The 13144-nt window shown below is 37.4% G+C and overlaps 1 protein-coding gene across 3 annotated transcripts in view; it reads left to right on the top strand.

The window, feature by feature from the left end:
- The window catches only part of CD226 (CD226 molecule), a 93455-nt gene extending 81917 nt beyond the window's left edge, over positions 1-11538 (top strand). For all 3 annotated transcript variants that reach the window (XM_006147226.3, XM_027771331.1, XM_027771332.1), the window contains 2 exons: positions 4588-4645; positions 7191-11538. In XM_006147226.3, the coding sequence (XP_006147288.1) occupies positions 4588-4645; positions 7191-7304 (172 nt within the window). In that variant the 3' untranslated portion in view covers positions 7305-11538. The remainder of the gene's footprint in view (positions 1-4587; positions 4646-7190) is intronic.
- Positions 11539-13144: the final 1606 nt, after the last annotated feature.

The raw sequence follows: 13144 nt of genomic DNA, 5'->3' as shown, positions 1-13144 counted from the left end.
AGAGAGGAGGTGATCATTTGACCTCCACTAAATTGTCCTACTTTCTTTCTATCTGGTGGCACATGTGGGGATTTTCTAGGGTTTTAGGGATGACCCTTTCTTCCCTTTCTAGATTTCCCACATTTATCAACCCACTTGTTTAGACATCTGTCATACTTAGTCACTATAATCATAGGGGGTTAAAGCTATTCCTTTCAAAATGGTTTCATCTAAGGTGTTCTCTTCTTAAGGGAGAAAGGGCCCATACTTTTGATGTCTACATGTTATAGACTGGGCATATCTTAGTCACTTACTAGACATGTTCTAGGTAAATAAATATATCCATCCCTGTTCTCATCCCCTAGGAATGTTACCAACTCACACACACACACACACACACACACACTCCACGTGTGGCTTGTGCCATTGACTTCAGGAGGTTTCTCTATCCGTCCCCATTTCTTCACCTCTGATTCTGCACGGGCTGTTCCTGATTTTAGGAACACTCCCCTGTATGCTTTGGATATAGTCTCTTTTTCTAACCCATTCATTTTTCCTGGGTCCACTCCTGTTAAAATATAGATTGACTGTGTCTTCCTGTTTAACCCTTTTTATCTACTTCCCACTGCTACCAGAATAATGTGAACACTCATTAACTTTGTCACTGAAGGTGTCCTACCTCATGACCACAGTCATTTTCATTCTATTTTCTACTTTTCGTATTCCCCTATGCTGACAAATTTTGTTAAAGCTGTAACTTTGATCCTTTGAACAGGCACACGTTGTCTTCCCGTTTGATACACTGCTCAAATGCCATTTTTCCACCTCTGGCCTTAACCTGGTATTATTCAAGGTTCAGAATACCTGTCTACTCTGTGAGGCCTGTCCTATTTGTCTGTCCCTGCCAACAGACATGATGTCACCATCTGGAATCATCTTGTACTTCTTATCTGCTTCTCCTCACACCCTGTTTTGTATTTTAGTCACGTCATGCTTGTCTTCCTTCTATTCATAGCGTCAGGAATGGTGTTTTATTCATTTTTCACTGTTTGATAGCATTTAGCACTGATCTGTCTAAATAACGGATGTTCGGTAAGCATTTGTCTAATTAAATTGAAACATGCAGCCTCTCTCTCCATCACAGGCTACCCTCAAACCCTTCCTTGACTAGAAATTAGCGAACTGTGGTAAGGAACGTGGATGGTATTGGCACCTAGGATTTCTCAATTGCTTCACCTTGGCTGATAAAATGCGCTGGGGGCAAGAGATGGCAGGGAGAGTGTTCAGGAACACAGGATAGATCTCTGGAGGGTCACAGATGTTGGACATGATGGATTTTGCTTTATGAAAATGCATCACTTATACATGAAAAGCTAAACTAAACTGTAGAACCCAGTGTCCCCATTGGTTGAATGTGCTGAACGGTAGAGAAGTGGACTTGAATGCATAACCATGGCTGAACTCCAGAAAGGAGAAGTCCTACCTTGGTTTCAGTTGGTGGTGGTTACTTCAAATAGAAATACTTTGAAAATGACCCCAGGACTTGTGCAATGATCCTCTGGACCTGGTCTTACCAATTATTTAAAATAACCCTGTAGTTTCAAATGTAGGACATGGATAGACGTCAGAGTCAATCAGACAGTTCGCCTGAACAAAACCCCACTCCTTCTGCACACCCAGTGCATGGTGGCCTGGAACCCAAGGTCACCAGGAGCGATTTCTCCGCACTGGGCTTTTGTGCCTTCCATGTAGGAAGGGAATGTGGCCAGGATGTATATAGCCCTGGTAACCCTGAGAGGAGCCCAAGTTTGATCTATAGATTAGCACCTGTGTTTGTAGAAATTTGCTATCTCAGAGAAAAATGGTAGACCCTTGTTTCACAGTTGTTGTCTGTGAATGTTCACAATCGAAAGGGTGGCTTGCCTTACCTGAGACCTTCCTGCTTTCAGCGTTGAAAATTGCTCATCCCAGGAAAGTCCTTAGTCCTAGGCAAACTGGAACAGTTGGCTGACCTAGAACAAGTCTTGGCTTGTCCACAGCCTCTGTTTTACAGATGAGGGGACTGAACTTCAAAGCTGCAAATAGCTCAGCAGTGAACAGCAGTACAGACTGAGCACATGCCCTCAGCTCCGTGTTTTCTCTTCATTGTGATGTGTTGTCTAGGCTTATTTTAATGGATACATAGGGTAAGTCATGGTCTGCAGGTTAAGAGAGCTGGATGCCACATGGCCCACCATTTGACTTGGATTCCCAACCTAGTGACTTGAAAACCACACCAAGAATATGTACATGTGTGCCTCAAATCCCAGAGACTGGAGAAATGATGAAGAGGTTGTGGCATGACTATAGCACATTGGGAGGTGATCTCTCCCTCTCCCTGTTTCTGTCTCTCTCTGGCAAGTGCACACACCATCTGGCAAATTAAAAAGAAAAAAGAAATTCAAATGTATTTATGTGTATATATAATATACACATATTAATATCTTCTGTTGTTTAGTAAGAATCATTTCTTTAGGGAGATGGAAAAGAAACAGACAACATTTTCCCATAATAACTTTTTTCATAACTTATGATATGGTTATATCATCTATTGCAATCAATTATAGTAGCTTCTTTACTTCTCTTGTATTTCATCTTCTGAAATTCCTCCTGGAGTTAGATTTTACAAGTTTCATTGGAACTGTGGAGAGTTATTGAACGGTGTGGTTCTGGATGGTGCACTCAGCCTAAACAAAGTGACTTCAGGAGTCAGAGACCCCAGTAGTCAAAACAGAGGGCTGCGGGTTTAAACCACGGCACTACCACTTAGCTAACCATAAGCTTGGGCAGATCACTCTTCTCGACACCTCAGTTCCCTAATCTGTTGAGTAAAGTTCTACTGAAATCTAAATAAAATAATTCAAATAGACATTTTAGAATAACACCTAGATTTTATAATGCTTTGTGATATTATCATTGTCATCTAAGAAGTTACACTGTTAGCATTTAAAAGACGTTTTACCCTCCCACCAATGATGAAGGAGGCTTCCCTTTTCTCCACAGCCTCATGGGCACTTGTCATTCTTTACTTTTTTAATCTTAGCCATTCTGACTGGGATTAGGTGGTATCTCATTGTCGTTTTGATTTGCAGCTCCCTTATGATAAGGGTTGCTGAACATTTTTTCAGGTGGTTTTTGACTATTCATATGTCTTTCTTAGAGAGTCATCTGTTCAGCTCATTTGACCATCTTTTAATTGTCAGCTGCTTGAGTTCCCTGTGTATTCTTGTAATCAGTCTCTTATCTGAGGCATAGTTTGCAAATATTGTCTCCCATTTTGAGGGTTGTTGATTCACTCTAACCATTGTTTCTTTTGCTGTGTAGAAGCTTTTTAATCTGATGTAATCCCACTTCTCTATTTTTAGGGTTGTTACCTGTGCTTCAGGGTTTTATTTAAGAAGTTTTTCCTACTCTGCTATTTCCAACAGTTTACCCTGTGTTATTCACTCATAGTTTTATAGTTTAAGGTCTTAGGATTAGATCTTTGATCCATTTGGTGTTGATTTTTGTTAATGGCAAGAGTTAGGAGTCCAGTTTAATCTTTCTGTGGGTGGATGCCCATCTTTTCCAGCATCATTTGCTAAAGAAGTTTTCTTTTTCCCACGGAATTAATTTGTACCCTTTGTCAAAAATCAGTTGATAATGGTTACATTGCCGAACTCCCACATGGTTGACCACGGTTTGAGTCCTGGACCCAGTGGCTTAAAACTCACACTGGGGACATGTGTGTGCATGCCCAAAATCCTGAGAGGAGAATGGAGGAGACGGGATTGCGGTATGGCCATTCACCTGAGGGGTGATTTTTCACTTTCTGTTTCTTTGTCTCTCTGGCAAGCACACATGCTAAATGAAGTAAAACAGACTATGAAAGAGAGGCATTGTACATCTCCATTTAATATATACACTCTACACTCAGTGGCAGAAACTGAGATTGGATGGTATCAAGGAATGGAGAGCAACTGGATACCACAGACAGTGTGGGAGGAGGGTGGGCAATGAGGGAGGGTGAGAGGGAGGAAGTCAAAAGGAAAAAGAAAGAAGCAAAACATTTACAGGACACAAAATGGAAAATTTTTTGTCGATGGTAGGCATGGTAATATCTTTGATTGAGCCAATATACAGTGTATTCAGGATAGGAAAATTCTTTTGGTATGCTATAATGATATACATTGAATGTAAAAGATAAATAAATAAATAAGTAATACAAATAAAAATAAATAAAAGAAGGTTTAATTGTGAAACATTTTGAAACCCGAGTTTCTTTGAAGGCTCTAAGCCACTTATGTAATAACTCACTGTGAACCACCATACTTTACTGAAATAATTGAAATTAATTACAAATGTATACTGGCTGGGTATACATTTAGTTAACCCAACCATCTGTGAATATATTGGAGAAAGTAGAAAAAAAAGAAAAAAGTTTAGGTCAGTAGAATTTTGGATAAGTGGGCGAAAGCCAACTGTAGCCAGTAGGAGCATGTGAACTGAAGCAGTGATGTAGGGAGTATTTGAAATAGGCTTGTGCTGGGGGATAATATCTTGCCATTCTCTGTTGAATATACTTTCCAGAAGGAGAAAGAGACAGAAAATAATTCGTCTTAAAGAGTTCTGGGATTCAAAGACTAAGGTAAGTTTGCTCAAATTGCCTTCTTATTTATTTATTTTTTGTAATTCATAAATGTTTAGTACACTCGGTTTATTTTGTGGTTAGCAATCTTATTTTTTATTCTTCCTCCAGTAACCTGGCTACGCAGTTGCCTATAATTCGAATCTGAGCTATTAGAGAAAACAGTTATTTTCTGAACTATTCCCTTATTCTGAATGCCCCTTGAAACAACTTTTTTTATGTTGCTATAACTACAGGAGCAATTACACCGATAGTAACAACCAACATTATGTATTACCAAAATCTGTCTAAATTCCCTAGGGCTGCTGTAACTAAATCACCAACTGTGTGGGTTAAAACAGCAGAAAACCTGTCATAATTCTGGAGGGTTAAAGTCCACAAAGAGGTGTCAGAAGAATTGGTTACTTCTTGGGCCGAAAATCTATCCCCTGCTTCTCTTTCTGTTTATTACATTTTATAATAAAATGTTGTTATAATTTGAATATTTGGGTCCCTTCCAAATTCATATGTTGAACTCTTAACACCCATTATGATGGCATTAGGAGGCGGGGCCTTTGGACATGATGGTGGAGGGCCTTTGTAATAGGATTAGATAGCTCCTGTGTAGGAAAAGACAGAGCACTTGCTTCCTCTCTGTCTCTGCTCTGAGAATACAATAAGATAGCTAAGAAGCAAGCCCTCACCAGACACTTGATCTTGAACTTCTAGGACTCCAGAACTGTGAAAAATAAATCACCCATGCATGGTATTCTGTTTTAGCAACCTAAAAGAAGACAAACATTTCTTCAAATGCTGTCTAAATTTACATTACTTTCCCTTAATTCAATTATTTGCAATGGTCTGACAGTCAAGTATTAAGAGGTTTTGACAATCTGGTATCAAAGCTTCAGACATCTTAGCACTCTATCCATTTAACTTTTTTCTTTTGTTAAGTAGTTACATTTACAAAAAAAAAGAAAAAAAAAAAGCTGTTGTTTCTTGGCAAAAAAGCTGGCTTTCTTCTTGGCACCAACTACAGAATCAAGCAGCCTTGGTCTATTTCATCTGCTGCCTCAGCAAGCAGTACTGGTGCTCTCTCATACCTAATTTCTAGATTTCCTTTTTTATCTGTATCCCTTTGTCCACTCAAATGAATACAAAGCCAAATTCTGTGTGAATTTCGTGGGAAAAGAAGGAGATTTTTATTTTCCTTCTTTTTTTTTAGAGATTTTTGCTATAGGGCACAAGCACTTGCCAGAGAAATACACACACACAAAGAGAGAAAGAGAGAGAGAGAAAGCAACATGTCATCCTCTGGAGGGACTGTCACGCCACAGTCCTTTCTCCTCTATTCTCCTCTTGGATTTTGGACACACGGGCACACGTGCCTGGCATGAGTTTTAAGCTGCCAGGTCTGGGACTTGAATCACAGTATACTACGTGTGAGTCCAGTGATATAACCATTATGCCATCTGCTGATCCCAAGAAGGAGCTTTTCGACTGCTTGCTTTGGGTACCTAATTTTTTAGGCTATAGCTGAATGATGATATGTTGAAGGATGATTGGAGTTAGTAAATTAAGCCGTGAAAGAAGTTATATCTACTTGATTCTTTGTATTTTCTTTGGATCTACTTGTATTTTCTTTTTGTTTTAGACAGGCTATATTAGTAATGGGGCTGAAATTTTCCATATTCTTTCTCCTTAAAAACACCAATATTTGGCTCAGGCACAGTGGCACATGCTGCAAAGACTCTGTGCTTTACAGGCCGGGACCATGTGGGAAGCCTGGGTTTGATTTCCAGTCCTAAACACTAGTCATGGTGGCAGTGTGAGCCTGCAATTCAAGTGTTTTGGGAAGCTAAAGTAAAAGAATGGCTATGGAGTGAGAGCCTGTCTAGAAACAAAATAAATAACACAATCTCTCTCAATTTTCAAACTACTCACTGAAATATCTGTCTCTCTCACATTTTTTCTATCAGTTTTTTCCTTTTTTTCTTGTGCCTGCACACTGTCTGTCCTTTATATACATAAAGGTGGGCAAAGTGACCTGATTAGGGCAGAGAAGATTGGTGATTATGTAATAGCATCTTGAAATCAAAGGTCAGTTTGCTTCATTCATTTCTTTCAGTATATTTAATTGTCTATTTTTTAAGTTTGAACACTGAACTTTAAAAACATTTGTCTATTAAGACATTTATTCAGCAGACATTAATGGATTTCCAGAATGGGGAAATACTATACTAGACTTTCCATATAAAAATGAAAATGTTTCTGTCAAAGTAGTCCAATACTGAGAGAGGGCATTCTACATTGACATTGGTAATGCAAAACACAATATAGCAAGTGAGATTCTAGATTAGGTTTCTGTTACATCTTTCTCAGTCTACAAATCAAGAATGTGATTTCTAACAGAAGTTCAATACAATGAAGAAAATGTTTTACAAACTTGTGGAGGAAATTTGACTTGTATCATGATTGGATTGAGAAAAGATTTATGTTTTGAGTGTCCTTATTAGCAGATGAAATGCAGTGAATTATTGACATCTTTTGCTATTTTTCTTTCTAGGCAGGCAACAATTATAGGTGTCCCAACTCCACCAACCAACCTGTGGATGATGCAAGAGAGGATATTTACGTCAACTACCCAACCTTCTCTCGCAGACCAAAGACTCGAACCTAAGCTTTCTCCTTGATTGATCAAATCAGTGATGGCTATTATGCACCTGGATCTTTATGCAATGTTTTCCCACTACCCAACCTTCTCTCGCAGACCAAAGACTCGAACCTAAGCTTTCTCCTTGGTTGATCAAATCAGTGATGGCTATTATGCACCTGGATCTTTATGCGATGTTTCCCACTACCCAACCTTCTCTCGCAGACCAAAGACTCGAACCTAAGCTTCTTCTTGGTTGATGAAATCAGTGATGGCTATTATGCACCTGGATCTTTATGCAATGTTTTCCCACTACCCAACCTTCTCTCGCAGACCAAAGACTCGAACCTAAGCTTTCTCCGTGATTGATCAAATCAGTGACGGCTATTATGCACCTGGATCTTTATGCGATGTTTCCCACTACCCACTGTCTACCTTGGGCACTAGTAGACTGAATTATTCTGATAGGAAAAATGCCTCATTACCTAAAAACATTCTTAACAGAAATGTTTCAAAAAACCTGAACCTAGTTAGTAATTCAGTAACCTAATTCAGCAGTCATTCGATCCAGGGGAGATCAAGCTTCAGGCAAGGGTCATCGACCAGGGTTTAAATGTTGTGTTTAGAACTAAGCACGGACATAACTGGTTTCTGGAACCTCTTCTACAGCATCAGACCCACTTCCCTGGTGCTGACTTAATTCTTGTGCAGGCTTTCCCCTAGTGTTTCCAAATGCTGCCAATAACTCCTGGTAATTCACACATTCTTGTTTTTGTCTGGTAGAGAATTTCTCTTTGTCATTAAACAAGCGTCAATTCAGGGTTCAACTCTAGATCGGAGGGGTGACACTAGAGCACATTATTGGGCAGTTCAAGGTAACCTTAGAAGAGGAAAAGGAAGCCTCACTGGGGAGATTACCAACAATCTGACTGCGATGACAAAACATTCTAAGACATCTTTTTAACCATCTAAAAAACTGAATATGGACTGGATATGGCCAGTATTCTCTATTTACTTCTAGAATCTGCTACATCAGCATAGACCAGGAGAGTGCCTGGCTACCTCTGACTTTAAATAGAATTCTGCTACTATCCACTCCTAGTCTAATGAGCAAGCGTAGTATATGATCCAATAATAATTAATGTTTTTGAAATTGACTTTTTGTACTTTCGAGAATTATTTTTAATATGTAAGTTCTTTAAAAGAGTCAAGTACCTAGGCATTATAAATTTATTATGTGAAATTCAAATACACAAAAAAAGAAGGATAGCAGATGTACAAATGTACATAAGCAAAGGAAGTAAGTTATGGAATAGTGTACCACACCAGAGTATATACACTCCATATATACTTCCAAAAATTAAAAAAAAAACCTAGATTAATTATAAAACTGCAAGTATTGAAGTTGTATACCTGATACTAATTCAAATTCTCATGTTGTCTAGACAGATTTTAAGTTGTACTTTACAGTTTTAAGCTAAATAGTAGATATTATACAATTTTAGCGTTAAATACCGTAATGTCAAATAATACAATTATTCTGTGAATTGCAGAAATTGCAAGATTTTTATGACCTCAAACACATTTCATAAAGGAAAAAAGTAAAAATGACCATTTCCCAGTTGTACTAATGTATATGTAAGAAGAGCTAAACCTCATTTTTGCTGTTTACTTAAAGATCTTGGTATTTGGATTCTCAAAGTATTTCCACAAATATATTATTCTAACAAAGTCAAAATAAAGTTTACAAGAAAATACTCTACTATCAAATCTAGCAAAGATTTCTTGGTGGGCTCTATCAGTTTGCATAGCACAGCAAACTTAGCATCATTTAAATGGTAACATTTCTCTTTTCCTTAGAAGTTTAAAGACTTTCAAAATATTGCTCTCTGGGATGTTCTGATAACCAAATTCTCAGTGGTTAATAGAGGCAAGAAGGAAAACATTTCTATAATTGCAATATAGGGAAGCTTAAATTCCACTTTAACAGATAAAATATCCACTGGAGTGTGGACAGTCCAACCAGATGCCATTGTCATGGTGGCTTTTAGTTAGAGTTTTTGGAAGACTTCATGCCAACCATTGCAGGGCTGCCAAGCCTCCAGAACATTTGGAACTTATCTCTTTTTCCATGGGTGTTTTAATTTTTAAAAAAATCTCTCACTCAAAATATTTATGAGAACTATTTACTCTGTCACATTCTTCTTTTCTACATATTCTTCCTCTGCAGAGTTCAGAATTTTTAAGGAACGTGGAGCCATCCTAAGTCCTACAGAAAATCCTCCGGCCTCCCTGCTGCTTCTGTTATACTCTCAGCTGATAAGCTGAGGACTTTCTGTTCATTATTTTTCTTTTCCTGATAATTTTTACTTACAAAACACGTTCATTGTAGTCTCTTTTATATTATACCGAATTCACTAGAATTTTGGAACTCTAGCTAATTAAAAAATTCATTATATATATGTATATATGTGTATGTGTGTATATATGTGTATATACATAGTATAGTCCCCACTCTTCTGCACCTACTATTCTGGTTGTTACTAACAAAACGGATCAGAACAGAACCACAGAATGAGAAAATCAAAATTGGAATAAATTATGTTTTAAATCTTCTTTTAGAAGGTGCTGCTTTGGAGACAAGTTGCTTAAGAATTTTTTTAACGTATGCAGTTTATATTGATATACAACACAACATTAAATAAAATCCGTGCTTCCTTTGCATGCCATTATTTTAATATTTACATTAAAGTAACCAATTAAAGAAAATAGTAAGATAGTAACAGGCATGCACGTTTGTTCAATGCCATTACAGAGTACACAGTTTTGTCAGGGAAGGAACACATCTCATTAACCTACTGTGACTATGTACTGACTATATTATCATCAGAGAGACCATCAAATCCTATTTAAAGCCCTTTATGTGTGCTGAGGAAATAGAACAGAAATTTAATTAGCTTGTAATCATGCTTATGGATGGGAAGCAGGTGGGTAAGGATATGATTTTCAGTTAGTAAAGCTTCAAGTTTATAGAATGTTTTAAGATCAGTTTATTACTAAAATAGTATATACAAAAATTTAAAATACATTGGTTATCAATTTAGAAAGTAACGTGGGATGGGCCTCTGGCACAGTGGTTAAGGCCCTGGATCCCACATGGACACCCATACAGTCTTCGACTCAGTAGCTTGAAAAACATGGTGGGTGCATGTGCATGTGTGCCCCAGATCCCAAAAGAAATGGAAAAGGAATTGTGACATGGCCATCCTCCATGGGGGTGTTTTCTCACCCTTTCTCTGTCTTTTTCTGTGTACACATGCCCTCTTATAAAATTTTAAAAAATATGTGCTGTATTGTACACTGCTTGTATGAAATTTCAGTAGACTGAAGATATTTATAGAATGAAGATACTCTAAAGTATAAGTGAGATACAAGTTGGAATACAAAGTAGTTTTTTTCTACAGCAGTGATTAAAAAAAACATTGAAAAGTATAGAACAACATAAGCATGTAAGTCATCATTTTATTATTATTAATAATTTGACTACTATTAAACTGTAATGCCTGGTGGCTAGCAGGTGTCATGATGGTTAAGGCACTGGACTCCCACATGCTGACTGTGGTTTGAGTCACAGACTTGGTGACTTGCTTTCTCAATTACCCCCTCTCTCTCTTTATGTCTCTATCTTTCTCTGGTGAAAGCACATTCCATATAGCTAATTTAAAATAATAATAAATGAAATTAAATCATTCTTTAAAAAAAGTGTAATGCCCTGCATGCCTTCACTTTCAGGCTTTCCCATGGGACTGTATATTTTTTCATTGGTCTGTTTATTGGAATTACCCTCACTACATCTCTGGGCTCTTAGACATCTGAAAACTAAGATTGAATTTGGTCTTTATAAATTTCTCTATAGCTAGTGAGTCAGTAAGCAGAATAACAGTTTATACATTTACTGCAATGCTTTCTAAGAAACAGTTTTAAATCTTCAAGGTTTGTTTACATGTTGTATGTATTTTTTTGTACTCGAAGCACTAATTAAATTGTAAGATGTTGTAAGAAGAGATCTCATTTGGGGATATGAGTGAAAAATGTCCAGAATAGTCCTGGCTTATCACCTACTGTCTCCGTTCGAATGCCAAGTTATGTGGTCACCCTATTTAAACACTCTCCAGTTCTCAGTTTTTGTAGGACATGCAAATGTTTTTCTCGATGTACTGTATTCTGTTGTTTGGAATAAATAAAATGTAGCATACCACAATTGTTAGTTTCACTTTTCATCAAAGGAAAATAGGAAACATTCTTACAGAATAAAATTATCATGAAGAGTTAAATAAAGAAAGGACAAGTTTCTCTTCTAACTTCTCTACTTTTCTGAATAGGATGCTTATATAGCTACTAACTTTTTCCTCAGTTTTAAACATTCTTTATTCATTTCAACATCTTTATCTCCCTAAGCTCACCACACATGGATACTCTTCTCTGATGCCCGTCCTAAAATTCTCCTATTACAATTACTGTAATTGAAGGTTGTTTTTTCATAACTGTTCCAACTTCTTTTGATTAGTCATCTCTCTCTCTCCAACCCTGTAATGTTAAATGGTATAGGTATTTGTATTAAAAGTGAGTTTTTATAGACAGTATATACTTGGAGCTCTAAAAAAAGTGCCTCTTCGGCAATCTCTGTCTTCTGTTTGCTATATTTAGACTATTCAGTTTTAAGTAATTATTGACATTGTTAGATTGAAATGGACCATATTTGTGATTTTCTATATTCTTCTTCTTTTTTTTTTTTTAATTTCAGTCTTATCTTCTTTTTCTCCTCTAATTTTAATCGGGGATGTTAGCACATCTTTCAATGGTTGTCCTAAGTTGGTTGGTTTCTTTTCTTTTCCTTTTTTTTTTTTTTTTGTATTTATCCCATTTAGTGTTCTCTGAGCTTCTTGCTTCTGCAGGTTGGTAAGTTTTCATCTGTCTGTTTATAATACCCATTTATTCCTGCCTATTATACTGTCTCAGTTTTAACGTATTAATCTTAAATTTCTTGTGTAACAATTCTGACATGTGTGTCATATCTCTGGTTATCTGACTAGATGTTAGACTAGGAAATAAATTATAACTGAGGGTTATAAATTTCTTCAAATTCTTCTAGTGTCATTGTTTCTCTCATGTCTTGACTTTAAGCTTCCCTAAGTCCTCCTCCTCACAGAGACTTTGTCTTGAAGCTCTTTCCTCTGTAATTCATTGCTATTATACAGGAGCCCTGATGGTATGGTGGGAAGTTGTAGGGAAGAACACTCTAAAATCATATGATTCGTTCTCAATCTTTAGAGGGCCCATTTCTAGGACAATTTCAACAGTTTCTCCAGTGCTATGGCTTTCCCCTCTGCAACCCCTCCCCTTACTGCAGAATTCTGTTTATTTTCTTGAAAGCTTGGCCTCTGTTGACTAAATTATAATTTTCCTTCCCTAGGGTGAGACAAACATCCTGTAGAGTTTGGGATTGAGTTTGAGTTGTGCTGTAGCAAAGACCTTTCCCTTGATAGTAGGCTTTTGTTATCAAGAAGGCTCTCAGATTACTTCATAATGGATATTATTCCTCTTCTCTTACTAAGGCCATGGGCAGATTCTTCTGAGAGCCTCATGATGAGAACCTTGTGGGTTTGAGGGAAAGCCCTTCAAAGTGTTGAGCCCTTCTCCTACTATGGCCCCCATGAGTTTCTCACTCATACTAGTCTATAAAAAGATGCCAGTGAGTCCTCTCGTAGAAGCTATTGGGTGCTGATTCTCTCTGGATGTTTCTTTTTCTCCAGATTTGACATGGCACTTTGACTAGGGACCTCAGTTTTCCAATAGGTCTAAGTCAT

This window comes from Tupaia chinensis, unplaced genomic scaffold, assembly GCF_000334495.1.
Source record: "Tupaia chinensis unplaced genomic scaffold, TupChi_1.0 Scaffold000206_1, whole genome shotgun sequence".
In the NCBI taxonomy this organism is placed as follows: domain Eukaryota; kingdom Metazoa; phylum Chordata; class Mammalia; order Scandentia; family Tupaiidae; genus Tupaia; species Tupaia belangeri.
The sequence above is the reverse complement of the archived record's forward strand: the minus strand, read 5'-3'. Positions and strand labels throughout refer to the sequence as shown.